A 14891-nucleotide genomic window follows, 5' to 3' on the forward strand; every position below is an offset into this window, starting at 1 on the left:
CAGCACACTGCTACACTTACTTAATTAAGAAAGTGCTCATCTGGTCATAAATCTGAATATTCCCATTGACCGAACGAAATTTTCACAAGCACAGACAATAACAATATTAGCTTTCCATCACTTGGAAAACATCTCTCTGGATTAAAGGCCTCATTTTTGAGGAGGATCTCAAAAACCAATTCAGGCATTTATCCTTGGTCCAAGTTATACCTGAAATGGGGGATTTACAGGTCCACCAAGAAAGTTAATTAGACAACTCCAGGTGATCCAGAATGTTGCTTGCCGTATTCTCACTAAAACTATGAATGTAGTTCTATCCTTACAATGGCTGTTTGAATCTTTGAGAAAAGACGTTACCCCTGTTAGTATATAAACCACTGAATGGCTTTGCATATGTTACATGAGTTAAGTTGTTCTTTATAAACCAGCTGCCTAGAGGACTCTGGTGCTGTGGCTTAAGTCTATTCTGTGTATTAAGAACCAGATCCACGACATTGAGAAACAGCATTAGGTTTTTATTATCTACTTATCTGGAACAAACTCTGAAAAGATTATAATATTGCTGAAACCCTAATTTCATTTTAGATCAAGGTTAAAACCCTACAGTTGAATCAAAGGCAACTCCAGTTGACTTAACTGTGACATTTCAAACCAGTGTACATTTCTCTGTGTATTTTTGTTTTCTTAAGTTCTTTTCACATGCAGCACGTTTATTTTTATTTTTTTACAATATGTAGTACACTGAGGAATATAAATAACTGCCAAACATAAGAAAACAAACAAAAGGAGGCCTATAGAGCACACCTCAATGTAAGCCACATGTTTACACCCTTTTTTTTTTTTTTTTTTTTTACTAGAAACACCTGTCCCCTACCAAACCCTATAGGGGGAGTTCTACATATCACCCCTAGAGTAGGTCGAAGAAGATTGTTAGGTCCCGTTAGCTTGTTGACTCGCAGCAGTAAGAACTTAAATTATGGGTCTTCATCAGATCTTTACTTCAGTTCTTCATGTGTTGTTGCCTGCATGGTCGAATTCGTTCTCCATTTGTTCTCCATCATGTCCGCTGCTAGCATGTGCTTGTGCTAAATGAAAATTAGCCCCTTCTTATTTGATTTTCAACTTTGACTTTCACCCCCTGGTGGGTAGGAGAAAATTCACAAAAAGCCTAGTTCTGCTAGATCACTAGCCTGGGTGCCATTCCAAACTTAGTCCCGCCCACAACGTTTCAGGTCGGGAAGTTCAGTCTGGCATTGCTCAGTAGTAGCGCGAGTATGCTCGCACAATATCTGGCGGGCCAATCAAATTGTCAGGGCGGGCTTTATACGATGATGGACAGATGATCAACAGTAACATAATCAATCACGTGACCAAAGCGCGCATTGGTGACAACAGCAATGGCTGCCGCTGGAGAGTTTAGGTGAGTAGATTCTGCTATTAGGTCTGTTCTCGAAGATATTGACAGCAAATTAATTTTAAAAGAGGAACAGAGAAACGCGATCAAGGCTCATCTTCTAATTCTAGGCCTGCACGCTTTGATTTTTGTTGACAACAACTATGCCTCGCTTAACATACGTCACGCACTCCGTTGCTCTTATTGGTTGTAGGTCTATCCAATTAAGTGCAGAGGCATTTTTTTTTCTGGTTCGTTCGAAACACGCCCCATAATCACAGCTCTATGGAGCAGTATCAGACTCATATTCTGACTAGAATTGAGTAGGACTACGTCAGGCTACTAGATCACACCCCTGACCTACTAGATGAGAACTATATGTAAATCATTGTTAAAGCAAAACTGGAAGTAAAAGCAAATATATATATATTTGCTTCTGTGGCAGCTCATAAAATCATATTGATTTAGTATTATTTATTCAGTAGAGGAAACACTGGCCCCTGTTCGCCCTGCAGAGAACCGCTCATGGTGACTTGCTCTCATTAGTGATATCTGCAAAATAAGTTTGCTTTGTCAAAACTCTTTTTAGAGTTTCTGGTGAAGATTCTCAGTCATCCAGGTCATAGTCATTCCGTAAAAGTTTAAAAAACAATCCACTGGACTTGGTTTCCAAGGTTTGAAGACATTTGGCTTCCCGTCTTTTTAGAGTTATCTGGATTGTTACCTAGTCAAAACTGAATCATATATATGTGTGACTGAAATTTTTCCTTGTCAAAATGAGGTTATAGATATTTAAGATGGCAATTCTATCTATCTATCTACCTATCTATCTATCTATCTATCTATCTATCTATCTATCTATCTATCTATCTATCTATCTATCTATCTATCTATCTATCATCTATCTATCATCTATCTATCTATCTATCTATCTATCTATCTATCTATCTATCTATCTATCTATCTATCTATCTATCTATCTATCTATCTATCTATCTATCTATCTATCTATCTATCTATCTATCTATCTATCTATCTATCATCCAGACCTTCATTCACAAAAGCAATTCGTCTCTGCTTGTTCTCCCAATCCTCCCGCCTATTTATAATCAATGATGAATCATTTGTTGTCATGGGGGTCACGCCTGCGCAGAAGACAGCGTGAAAATCTGAATCATCGACGGAAAGTAAGAAGGGAGGGGGTGGGGGTTAACTGTAGAGTGATGGGACACGGCAGAGGAAACAGCAGCCAGCGATCACTCTCCGCGCTGGTAATGAAAGGTAAATAATTGTGTTATTATTTTTTCGTTTGATTTGGTGTGCATGACGCTGAACACGTTGAGTTGTTGTTGTTGTTGTTTTTTTAAGAAGTCAAAAGACGCTCTCTGCTGTGTGCCGAGCAGACATCATAACAAATCGTCACACACATCTGGATGTGGCTTTAGTTGTGTTAAATGCAAAGCAAGTGTTACTTCAGATTTTGTTAAGGCTGTGTTTGATTAACGCGATCTAAAGTTGCAAGGGTTTTCTGGTGTCGGTATAACTAAAACTTAGGTCATGAAGATCTGACAAACGGTACTTAAGTTCCCCCTACACGAGAGGACGTACTTTGATGCAAAGTTCGCCTTTTATTAGTGTAGTTTAAAATAACGTGCTGTGTGTCTGTCTGCCTGCTTCTCCTCTGCGGGAGAGACGCAGGCATGTCTGCTTTCAGCGTCACACATTACGTCTGTATGTTTTCCTGCTGTGCTGAGGGCTGTTCGGTGATAATGGCGTTCAGCACCACAGACAGCTCCAGTTTATGTTGTACACAGCTTGACCAGGGCAGGGCTACAATGACAGCTTGGAACAGGCGCCTCTATGTGCCACATTGCTGCTTTCTTTTTTTGTGTGTTTTCATCGCTTATTATTTTGTTGGTCAGGTTGAACTTGAAAAGATATTCAATCTGGTTTTGCTGTTATCTATTTATCTGTTTATGTATATATCATTAGGGTATTCATCTACAGCTCTTAGTATGTTCTGTGCCTCAACCTCTAGAGAAGGAAACGTTTGAAATAACGAAAACAACTTTCTCTTGACAGTCTTCACAACCCTATAGTTTTGTTTAAAATTTGTAAAGATTAATAAAATAAATTTACTCATAAATGATGCTACATTTCATGGAATCAAGAATTAGGGATCATGAGTGTCATTATAATGTCATAAGGAAATATTGTTGCTTGGAATACAATATGTAGGACACTGAGGAATATAAAAAACTGCTAAACATTTGAACTTTAATGCTGTAGATACCGTTTCTCTCATGTGCTGTTGTTGCTAAATGCTTAGAGATTTTTACAGGGAAAGATTTTCTTGAGGGTCAAGTCATACTTTGGACGGTGGAGACTGATTTTTTTTTTTCATTCACAACAAGACTAAACACATTTTGTTTTTACTTCATATTTTGTGGTTCAAGAGGTACACCATCCAACAATTCAAGACAGCATTTTATTTCCTAATAAAGTTTTAATATTTAAGAATATCATCTTTTGAAAATTACATTTAGAATGTAATGATAGTTATAACACAACCAATACCATGCAGGAAAATATTTTTCTAGTAATATATTTATGCAACAACTCTGTCACCTAAGACAAAATAATAAAACGATTTTAAGGCGCACATCTTTTTTATTTGTTTGCAGTATCAACCTGTAACAAAATTTGGAACACCTTCCCAATGCAAAGGGCATCTGCAACAAATGTCCCAGTCACCTCAACTGACTCCAGTAGATGTGGAGAAGTGGCTCTGATCCTGTCCACGATGACAAAGCTCTTCCCCCATCTCTAAGGGAGTGCCCTGCCACCCTATGTAGAAAGCTAATTTAAGCCACTTTTATTTGAAATCCAAATTTCATGAGCACAGGTATGACCATCGTTGTTGCCAGGAAAATCGTTAGCTTTGCCTTTTCGCTCAGCTCTCTTCATCACAGCAGACTGGTGCAGCATCCGCATTAGAGCTGCAGCCTGAGCTATCCACCCTTCAATCTCTTGCTTCATTCCCATCTTACTCAGGACCCCTAGATACTTAAATTCCTTCATGTTGAGGCAGGCACTTTCTTCCAACCTGAGGGGGGCATCCACCATTTTCAGGTTGAGATCCATGGCTTCAGACTTGAAGGAACTGATTCTCACCCTTGCTGCGTGGCACTGCTTACATCACATGCTATGGGTCTTGCCAGGAGGAAGCTAGCCAAACCACAACAACTGGAAAAAACGGGGATGAAATCCGCTGGTTACCAAAATTTGATTCCTCCGTCTCTATGATACACCTAGAAATCTTGCTAAGACTGGTGATAGAGAGTGGACCTGTCAGAATCCAACATGTACTGGAATAAGTCTGACTTAATGCTGGCAGAGCAAAAAAAAAAAAACTCTTGCTCGGCTTCTTCAGTACCGGGTGGGTCGCAATAAAGGGTCCCTGACGCTGTACTGCTGGAACACCCCCACAGGGCACCACAAGGGACACAGTTAAATACTCTTTCTAGGTCCACCACATACATAGGGACCAGTCGGGCTTGCTCACATGAAATCTTAAGCACATCAAAGAGGGTGTAGAGCTGGTCCAGTGTTCAACAGCAAGGATAAAAACCCCACCTGTAAGTCATGAAGCCAAGATTAAACAAGAAGTCTGACTCTTCTACAGCACCCTGGCATATATATTCTCAAGGAGGGAGATAAGTGTGATCCCTCATGGTTGGAAAACACCCTCATGTCCCCCTTGTTATGCAAGGAAACCGCCATCTCAGTCTGCCAGTGAATAGGGCATTGTCCCTGACCTAGAAATTATGTTGAAGAAGCATGTTGGCCATGACAGCTCAACAGCATCCAGAGACCTAAGGTACTCAAGGTGGAGCAAACCGCCACCATAACATGGTGGAGAGGTTCTAGTGCTACGGTATGTTGTTAGTTGCTTAAATGCCCCTAGTAGGGTCTCCCAAGGCAAATAGGCCATGGGTGACAGGTCAGACAAAAAGACAGTACACAAAGCCTCTTATGCTGTCCATAAAAATTATGGTGGCAGATAACAGACATCACTGAAGCCAGGCCTGGGGTTGGGGTTTGTTGGCAAGCACTTGGTGGTCAGGTTCCAATGCAAGGCCTTTCCTCAGTGGGCCAACCACCTGCATGAGTCAGAGCTGGAAGGCTTGATGACCTAATCCATGGATTTAAACTATTCTTTTTTCTTAATTAGGTTAAAAAGCAACAATTATTGATCTTAAAAAGCACTGAATGCTACTAAACCTTTACATGTATATTTTTAAGTGTTTAATTGTTCTAATTTTTCAATTTTTTTTTTCCATTTTGGCTTTTTTTGGTTAAAATGATGGGTATAGTTGTATAGAATTTTGTACACCATACAAATCACATTAAAATGTCTACATTTGAAGCCTTGAAAAGGGGTCTATTTTCTTTTCACCATTACCATAGTAGCTTTAAATCCAGCAAAAATTGAAGGTATGACATCATAATCCAGACTAAAGCATGTCCCCAAAGAGCTTATTATTATTATTTTTTAATTAAACTCAAGTTAAGTAACAGAATAATTGTGTTGATGAGCTAAATATACTTTTTAGGGATTTATTGAACAAAGGAATGTTGTAATATTTGTCTGCTAATTAATTATCAGAGCCGATAAAGTCAAAACTGGCTCATTTTCAGCACTTTTTTAATAATGATGGGGCAGAACTTTTTTTTTTGCTTCTGTTACGACAGGGTACATAAGAAGAGCAAAATTTTGTACTCATACAGACAAACACATCAGCACACATGTTTTATCCCACTATCTTTACAGGGATTTTCCTTTGACTTCCATTCATTCATTTAAATTGCCCAGACCTTTATCCTTACCCTAACCTTTACCAACTCATTGCCCTAAACCAAACCCCAACCCAAGAAGAAAATATTTCCTGTGGGGACCAGTTGATTGGTACGATAGGAACTCACACATACAGTCCATGTTTTTCAGGCAGGTAAAAATAATAACAGTGTTACATTTTTGTTCTTGAGATTCAATTGAATAATAAGGTTATTCTGTGTGTGCATTTGAAGCATTACTAAATGTTAATGTCAAGATGCCTCTGCTTGTTTTATGATACCACTGCATGCATTGTAAATTGCAGTGTACTGAGGCAAAAATGCCTCCAGTCTGTATTACATAACTTGACAGCATGTATGCTTATGTGTATGTTCATGTATGGCTGAGATCTAGATGATCTGTCTTCACACTGTGGGGGTGTGTGTGCATGTGTGTTGGTTGGGGGGGGTCCAGGAAGCACAGGTTTCATACCATGTCTGTCTATCTACATTCTTGCAGACTAGTGTGAAGGATGACTTCACGCTCTGAGACCTGTGAGTCAGAATACAGGGAACAGGCCCAATCCGGTGGGAGCTACCAACAGTATGGAGTCCGGTCATACCTCCATCAGGTAATAGAACAGAAAATTATGTACATAGAAAACATACACTTAAGAAATTCTAACCTGATATAAACAGTTCTTCTTAACTCAAAGGTGATTCAGAGCAAGAATAATCTATATGTGATATCAGCTTCTGTGTATATTTTTTGACACAGTAGCATGAAAATAATTGAAAAAAGGAAACAGAACTGAAAAATAACATCTCTTTGCTTCCTTACAGTTCTATGAGGAGTGCACAGGTTCTATCTGGGATCGTGATGAAGATTTTCAGATTCAGAGATCGCCAAACAGGTGGAGCTCTTTACTCTGGAAGGTGAGGTTAACTTGTAGCTCTAACAAACATGTTTGAGGTTGTGTAATTTAAATAACTTCAAACTTCAACTGTTCTTGATAAAAGCAAACTTTTTGATAATGTATCACTTACCACTGCCTTTTCTCCCTCCACTCAGGTCTGTCTCACGTTTGGTACATTGATCCTCATTACAGGCCTTGTTGTTGTTCTTGTGGGTTATGCAACACCAACTAAGACTGAAGCATTTGGTGAAGATGATCTCCTCTTTGTTGACAGGTATAAATAAGTGTCTAGCAGCCGAACACTAAGCTTTCAGAAACGTTTTGCTCAGAGATCCAAATCTAATTGATAGATAAACTCCAAAGGGACTGATATTGACAAACTTCATTTAATTAGGCACATACTTCAGAGCAAAAGCAATGCTTATTTCTTTCAGTGTTTACATGCTACCCTAAAAAGCTTTTATTTTGTCCCCCTGAACCTTCCATAGTAAATGCCCAGATCAAGTAACAATAAACAACTTTATGTTTATACTGATGCTATATAAATTAAGCTTCAGGACCAAATACATTTCAAACTTTTTTTAACTCTCTTTTGTTTATTCAATTTTCTTTTCTGTGGTACGTTTTTAGGAGACCTTGTTTTACTTAATCATATAGGCAATGTGCAAAACATTAACAGTAATAACAGTAAACTAAAAAAATAAACAAAAAATTATTTAAAAGGTTTGACTGTTTTTTTACTGGAACCTAAAATTCTAACCCCAACAAAAGTAGTCTATGTATTGATAATTGAAATATGCACAAATTTATTTTTTTTAAACCAAAAAAATACATTCTTAAAACTGTATGCCAGTGCATCAAATGGCCTGCAGTAGTTCTATGAGTATTTTTTACCAGATAGTGATGGTTAGGGTTATTTTCTATGTATTTGTTTTTTATTGATCATTTCTTAAGGACTTTTTCTGCATATACAGCTGTTCAAACTCCTCAGTAAATGTGCATTTTGCTCAATTGTGGATTTTCTGTATAGGGAGAGCTTTGTGAAGGTATTATGCTGAGATTTGTGTTCTTTATTCCTGTTTTTATATGCCTTGGAAAATACATTTGTCTCAAGTGTGTCTCTTTTGGCCTTCAAGTTAGTCTTTTTTTTTAGACCTACACTATATTGCCAAAAATAATTATCTCACCTGCCTTGATTAACAAATGAGCTTGTCAGTGACATCAAATTTCTAATCTAATGGTTTTTATTATGTCGTTGCTCCACCAAATGCTGCTAGAATGCTTCAGCTCTTCTTGTACAGTAAGACTGTCCACAAGCTTTAGGATTGTGTTTATGGGAATTTTTTACTATTCTTTATGAAGACTCTTTGTGAGGTCACACACTGATGTTCGACTAGAAGGCAACGCTCTTAGTCTCCGTTCTAATTCATCCTAAAGGTATTCTATCTGGTTGAGATCAGGGCTCTCTGCAGGCCAGTCAAATTCATACACACCAGACTATGCTGTCCATGTCTTTATGGACCTTGCTTTGTGCACTGGTTCATAGTCATGTTGGGAAAGAAGGAATATGCTCTAAACTGTTTCCACAAATTGGTTGCATGGAATTGTCCTAAATGTCTTGGTATGCTGAAGCATTCAATTCCTTTCACTAGAATTAAGCGGCCAAGCCCAGCCCCTGTAAAACAACACCACACCATAACCCTCTACCAAATGTTACATTTTGCACAATGCAGTCAGACAAGTGCTGTTCTCCTGGCAACAGCCAAACCCATCCAATTTCCATATGTGAAGCGCAATTCGTCACTCCAGAGAATGTATTCTCACTGCTCATCCAGTGGTAGAATGCTTTACACAACTGCATCCAACAGCTTTGCATTGCACTTGTATTGCTTGGATATAGCTGCTTCACAAAATAAGGCCATTCCATGGAGCTCTCTGTGCACAGATATTGAGCTAATCTGAAGGCCACGTGAAGTTTGGAGATGTGTAATATTGTTATCTGCACAAAGTTGCCGACCTCTTCACACTATGCACTTCCGCATCCACTACCCCAGTTTACGTGGCTAACCACTACATGGCTGAGTTGCTGAGTTACATTTTCTTAAGATACAGTTGATTGTGGAATATTAAGGGGAGAGGCAATTTCCCAACTGGATTTGGGGCACAGGTGACATCCTATCACAGTTCCATGCTGGAATTCTCTTAACTACAGAGAGGACCTATTCTTCCAAAAATGTTCGTAACAACACTCTTCATTCCTAGCCGTTTGATTTTATACACCTGTGGCCTTCGGAACACCTAATTGCAAATGTTTGGATGGGTGAGCAAATACTTCTGGCAATATAATGTAGCTAAGAGAGAGACGTCCCTTTTCAATACTGTAAATTTTAATCATAGATATTATGGCAGAATGCTAAATAGAGCTCAGGTCTCTTCTGGTCAGGCAGTTGAGCCCCAGCTTACTTTGCCCTGAAAGTAAAGTGTGAGCTTTGCTCAGATGAACTTGCCATTAGGTTTGGATAGTGTAGATTTTGAAAATCCCCGTCATAACTAAGCTTAATTATTTTTCCATTTAACTGAATAAAGTCTGTTTTGTATTTCTGTTTGGTGTTCAATTTTGATCTTTTTTCTACATTCATTGTTTTAAATGTGCAAAGATTAAGAGAAGTGCATTATAACAGGACATTAACAATACAAATTTGTTTTGGAACAGCCATGCTGTTAGTTTCAACCGTGCACTGGATGTTTGCAAGCTGACTGGTGCGGTGCTGTTCTGTGTGGGTGGCACCTCCATGACTGTGGGTCTTCTGTTGTCTGCCTTCGCAAAAAGCTACTCCAAAGAGGAACTTTACCTGCAGCAAAAGTTTAAGGAGCGATTAGCTGATCTACATGCAACAGTTGGTAAGCTGGCCCATGAAGGGATTGATGAATGTGAATCTTTCAAGGCAAAATTGTCTGTTTCATGGAAAAAATATTAACTAGCAGGGACTGTTATTGTCACAGGTTCATCAATAATGAGAGCACCAACTCCTGGGGAAGGAAAGGTGCCTGTAACACTCTCCAAAGTTCAGAACATACAACCTGCAACCACAAAGGGGAAGACCTGATCAACACCAGAATACAGAAAGAAAAAGCTAATAGACTTAAGACTTATTGGTGTGCAGAATGTGTATGAGTGAGTGCACATGTGTGTAATCATCTTTTCAAGCAAATTATCTTTTGAAATGGTCAGCGTTCATGACTGTGGTTCTTTCTTAATCAGTACTTGCATTTTTTACATTATAGTCAACTATAAATTCAGAATTCTCCCAAAGGTGCACAAGTGTAATAAATAGTCATACAAGCAATTTTATTTAAAACACACAGACATAAACTACTATCCATGCACATTTTGATTGTTTTATACATGCAAATTCAATTCCATGAGCTTTCCAATTTGTCACAAGCATGAGTGCATGCTCCTTCTCTGTGCTTGGGGCTTACTTTCCACACGCCTGTACCCTTTCTCATATTTGCCTGTGGACCTGTTTCTGTGCGCTCATGTCAACTCCTGTTACAATTTACTTTAGAGTGGAACTAACCTAAAATAAATTGCCTGTGATTGGCTACTTTTCAGGGAACTCTCCCTCTTTATACATGACTGTTTTCTTTAGGCTATTATCTATTCTTTTAAAGAGGAAGAAATTAATTAAGTAGTCACCATAGTCACATAGTCACAGCCATGTGACTGCTGTGTTTTGACAGCAGTAGCCATATGCTCTAAAATGATTAATGTTAAACATGGCAATTCATATGAGCTAAGCTAACCTTAGCTTTACTGTTTATAATGAGGAAACTAAGACTCGAATGAACTCTTTTTTTCAGTCATTTCCATTGTTAACAATTTTTCATCTATTGTTTCGCATTTTTTATTTTATAGCCAACATTCTTTTTTTAAATAAAATTTTCAGTTGATGACGGAGATGGCTGATGGATTTGAAGTCTCCTGAAGACAAGAGTTATTAATAAAGATGTTTTGTTAGCATCACTAGCCACAACCAGGAAAAAAAAAATACTGTCTTAAAAGACGTGATTTCCTGAAACATAGCCAATCAGAAGCAGTTTACTTTCACAAGTTGGTTTCACCCTGGAATTGACAAAGTTGACATGATCAAGAACAAAAACAGGTTGTCCTGCGGGTAGAAGAGAATCTACAGGCGCATAAAAAGCAAGATAGCGCAGAAAAGGTGCATTAACTCATGGTTGCGACATATTTTAATCTGATGGTACTGAATTTGCATGCATAAAATATTCAAAATGCATCTAGAGTGTAGTTTACATTCATGTCTTTAAAATAGAAACAGAATCAGAATCAAGTTTATTGCCAAGTAGGATTGCTCTTACAAGGAATTTGTCTTGGTCTTTATGATGCAGACAAATTAGATATATATACAGAATACAGAATCGATAGCTATATACAATATAAAACTTGCAATACGCTATATACAATATATAGTATAGCTATATATTATATACACAATAGACTGTGCTTTAATATTACGCAGGAGGTCTGAAGATACTACGTTGGTGTTGCTTGTTGGTAAAACTGTATGATTATTAATTATGATTATGCATTTTAGGCAAAATTCTGACTTCATGGTCATATTTTGACAGTTATCCCAGCTAAATAAATAAACAGTTACATCAGCTAAGTAAAGTATGTTGTATTATTTAAACTATAGTGACAAATTCTCACAAAGTAATGGCAATGTTACACAGAATATTAAGCACAAAATTATCTTATCAAATCTTCATCCTGTCAAAAGCTGGTTTTTAATCACATTTTATGAAATGGGAGAGGCTGTTTATGAGAAAGGGGGTCTGAAAGAAGCTCGATCAATTCAGTTCAACCAATTCCATTGGCAGTGAAAGGTACATTTTAAATATGGGAATAAGTGTGATATTGTGTTATATCACGAGTGCTTCTTTATGGTGCTCTTTGTCAACAAACCAGAGATTTGACATTTTATACCCTTGAGAAAGAAGCAAAATCTTATTTGGCACAAAGACACACTGGAAGAAAATTCATAGGAAGAACATTGACATTTTCTTCTGGCTTATTACTCCTCTAACCTCGTTTCTTCAATTAACCTTCAGGCAGGATCAATAGACTAAGCTTAGACACAAAGAAATAATCTATATTGCACAAGAGAATATGACAAAAAAAGACTGGCTTGACAAAGAAGAGGAAGAAAAAAAGAACCATATTATCTCATCCATCTACTTCTCTTTTGGTCGTCATTTCAAATGTAACCATAAAGAATCACATGCCCCCATGAAAGTCATAGCTCATTTTATACCATCCTGCATACAAATCTTGCTAGCTGCTGTTTACCATCTGTTCTTGTTTGTAAAAATGAAAACAAAACAAGGGTTTGCTGGAAGAGGAACACAACAGGCAGGTTACATAACAGGCGCATAGTTGATGAGGTAAGCTTGCTAATGAGAAGCAACATTGCATTTGACTGTGATAATGGATGAACTGCTGTGATTCAGATATGCTCAATGATGGCTTTACTTATAAAATTTAAAATTACATTTATACCCAGCCAAACACATGATATGCAATACTACTCAAGTAATTAAACATATAATCAGAAATTCTTTTTTTTGTATGCTATAATTGAGATTCAAAGTTGGGAGAATTTTTGTCTTTATTTGGTTATTTATGTTAATTGTCCATGCTTGTTGCACAGATGGTGCAGACCACATTTTTACATCTAGGTCTTTTGTTAGTGTAAATATGCTGCCAAATTGTTATCCTCCTTCTTTAAGTTGTTTCAATATTTGATGCCTTTACCCTTTTCATTTTGTCTCTAGAGTTATAGAATAAATGACCAATAGGACAAATTTTTGCTCCACGCCTCATCAGAACAATGTTAGAACAACCTGTCATGCTCATTTACTTTAAGGTATTATGGCCGTTAAATGATAAATTGCTTTCCTTGTCTCATCAATATTGTCAAAATATCTATTTTTATGAAACTTAACATGGAGAGGAGAACTTGAGCTGTTAAAAAAATGTATTTATAAACTTTCCCAGTGTGATCTCACTCTCAAGAACTGATCAGTAAATGTACTGATTATGAACTGATTTGCTGTTTTATGTTAATTTAACATTTTAAAACCAGAAGATGTGTTATTATCTTTATTTTTATTCTGAAATGTTATTTCGTTTATTTACCTTTAAATAGAAACATCCATACAAATGTAAGAGTCACTACCCCAGTCAATAATAAAAATGACACCTACTGGATTCAAACAAGGTACATCACTGTTTGTACTGTACAGTATGCTTACATTTCAAAATACACAATAAAATTACATTCTGCCCCTCAAAAAGGTGTGCAATTTGTATCTGCAAGTACATTTATAAATACACTCACCGGCCACTTTATTAGGTACCCCATGCTAGTAACGGGTTGGACCCCCTTTTGCCTTCAGAACTGCCTCAATTTTTCGTGGCATAGATTCAACAAGGTGCTGGAAGCATTCCTCAGGGAGTTTGGTCCATATTGACATGATGGCATCACACACTTGCCGCAGATTTGTCGGCTGCACATCCATGATGCGAATCTCCCGTTCCACCACATCCCAAAGATGCTCTATTGGATTGAGATCTGGTGACTGTGGAGGCCATTTGAGTACAGTGAACTCATTGTCATGTTCAAGAAACCAGTCTGAGATGATTCCAGCTTTATGACATTGCGCATTATCCTGCTGAAAGTAGCCATCAGAAGTTGGGTACATTGTGATCATAAAGGGATGGACATGGTCAGCAACAATACTCAGGTAGGCTGTGGCATTGCAATGATGCTCAATTGGTACCAAGGGGCCCAAAGAGTGCCAAGAAAATATTCCCCACACCATGACACCAGCACCAGCCTGAACCATTGATACAAGGCAGGATGGATCCATGCTTTCATGTTGTAGACGCCAAATTCTGACCCTACCATCCGAATGTCGCAGCAGAAATCAAGACTCATCAGACCAGGCAATGTTTTTCCAATCTTCTATTGTCCAATTTCGATGAGCTTGTGCAAATTGTAGCCTCAGTTTCGTGTTCTTAGCTGAAAGGAGTGGCACCCGGTGTGGTCTTCTGCTGCTGTAGCCCATCTGCCTCAAAGTTCGATGTACTGTGCGTTCAGAGATGCTCTTCTGCCCACCTTGGTTGTAACGGGTGGTTATTTGAGTCACTGTTGCCCTTCTATCAGCTCGAACCAGTCTGGCCATTCTCCTCTGACCTCTGGCATCAACAAGGCATTTCCGCCCACAGAACTGCCGCTCACTGGATGTTTTTTTCTTTTTCGGACCATTCTCTGTAAACCCTAGTGATGGTTGTGCGTGAAAATCCCAGTAGATCAGCAGTTTCTGAAATACTCAGACCAGCCCTTCTGGCACCAACAATCATGCCACGTTCAAAGTCACTCAAATCACCTTTCTTCCCCATACTGATGCTCGGTTTGAACTGCAGGAGATTGTCTTGACCATGTCTACATGCCTAAATGCACTGAGTTGCCGCCATGTGATTGGCTGCTTAGAAATTAAGTGTTAACGAGCAGTTGGACAGGTGTACCTAATAAAGTGGCCGGTGAGTGTATATGTCACTAAATTTAAAAAACTTCAGAAAAGTTGATTTATGTCATGAAGTTCAGTAAAGTATATATGTGAAATAAATTAATTATACACAGGGTGATATCGGTCAC

At 38.2% G+C, this 14891-nt stretch overlaps 1 protein-coding gene across 1 annotated transcript; it reads left to right on the forward strand.

Moving 5' to 3' along the window:
* Positions 1-2561: 2561 nt before the first annotated feature.
* On the forward strand, positions 2562-13527 carry nrsn1 (neurensin 1). Its single transcript, XM_038297421.1, has 6 exons — positions 2562-2674; positions 6750-6861; positions 7073-7165; positions 7302-7420; positions 9860-10047; positions 10150-13527. Exons 2-6 carry the CDS (start codon positions 6763-6765, stop codon positions 10251-10253), a joined length of 603 nt encoding a protein of 200 aa, XP_038153349.1. The 5' UTR covers positions 2562-2674; positions 6750-6762; the 3' UTR covers positions 10254-13527.
* The last annotated feature ends 1364 nt before the right edge of the window (positions 13528-14891 follow it).

This window comes from Cyprinodon tularosa, unplaced genomic scaffold (genome assembly GCF_016077235.1).
Source record: "Cyprinodon tularosa strain WSP-4 unplaced genomic scaffold, ASM1607723v1 ctg387, whole genome shotgun sequence".
NCBI classification, from domain to species: domain Eukaryota; kingdom Metazoa; phylum Chordata; class Actinopteri; order Cyprinodontiformes; family Cyprinodontidae; genus Cyprinodon; species Cyprinodon tularosa.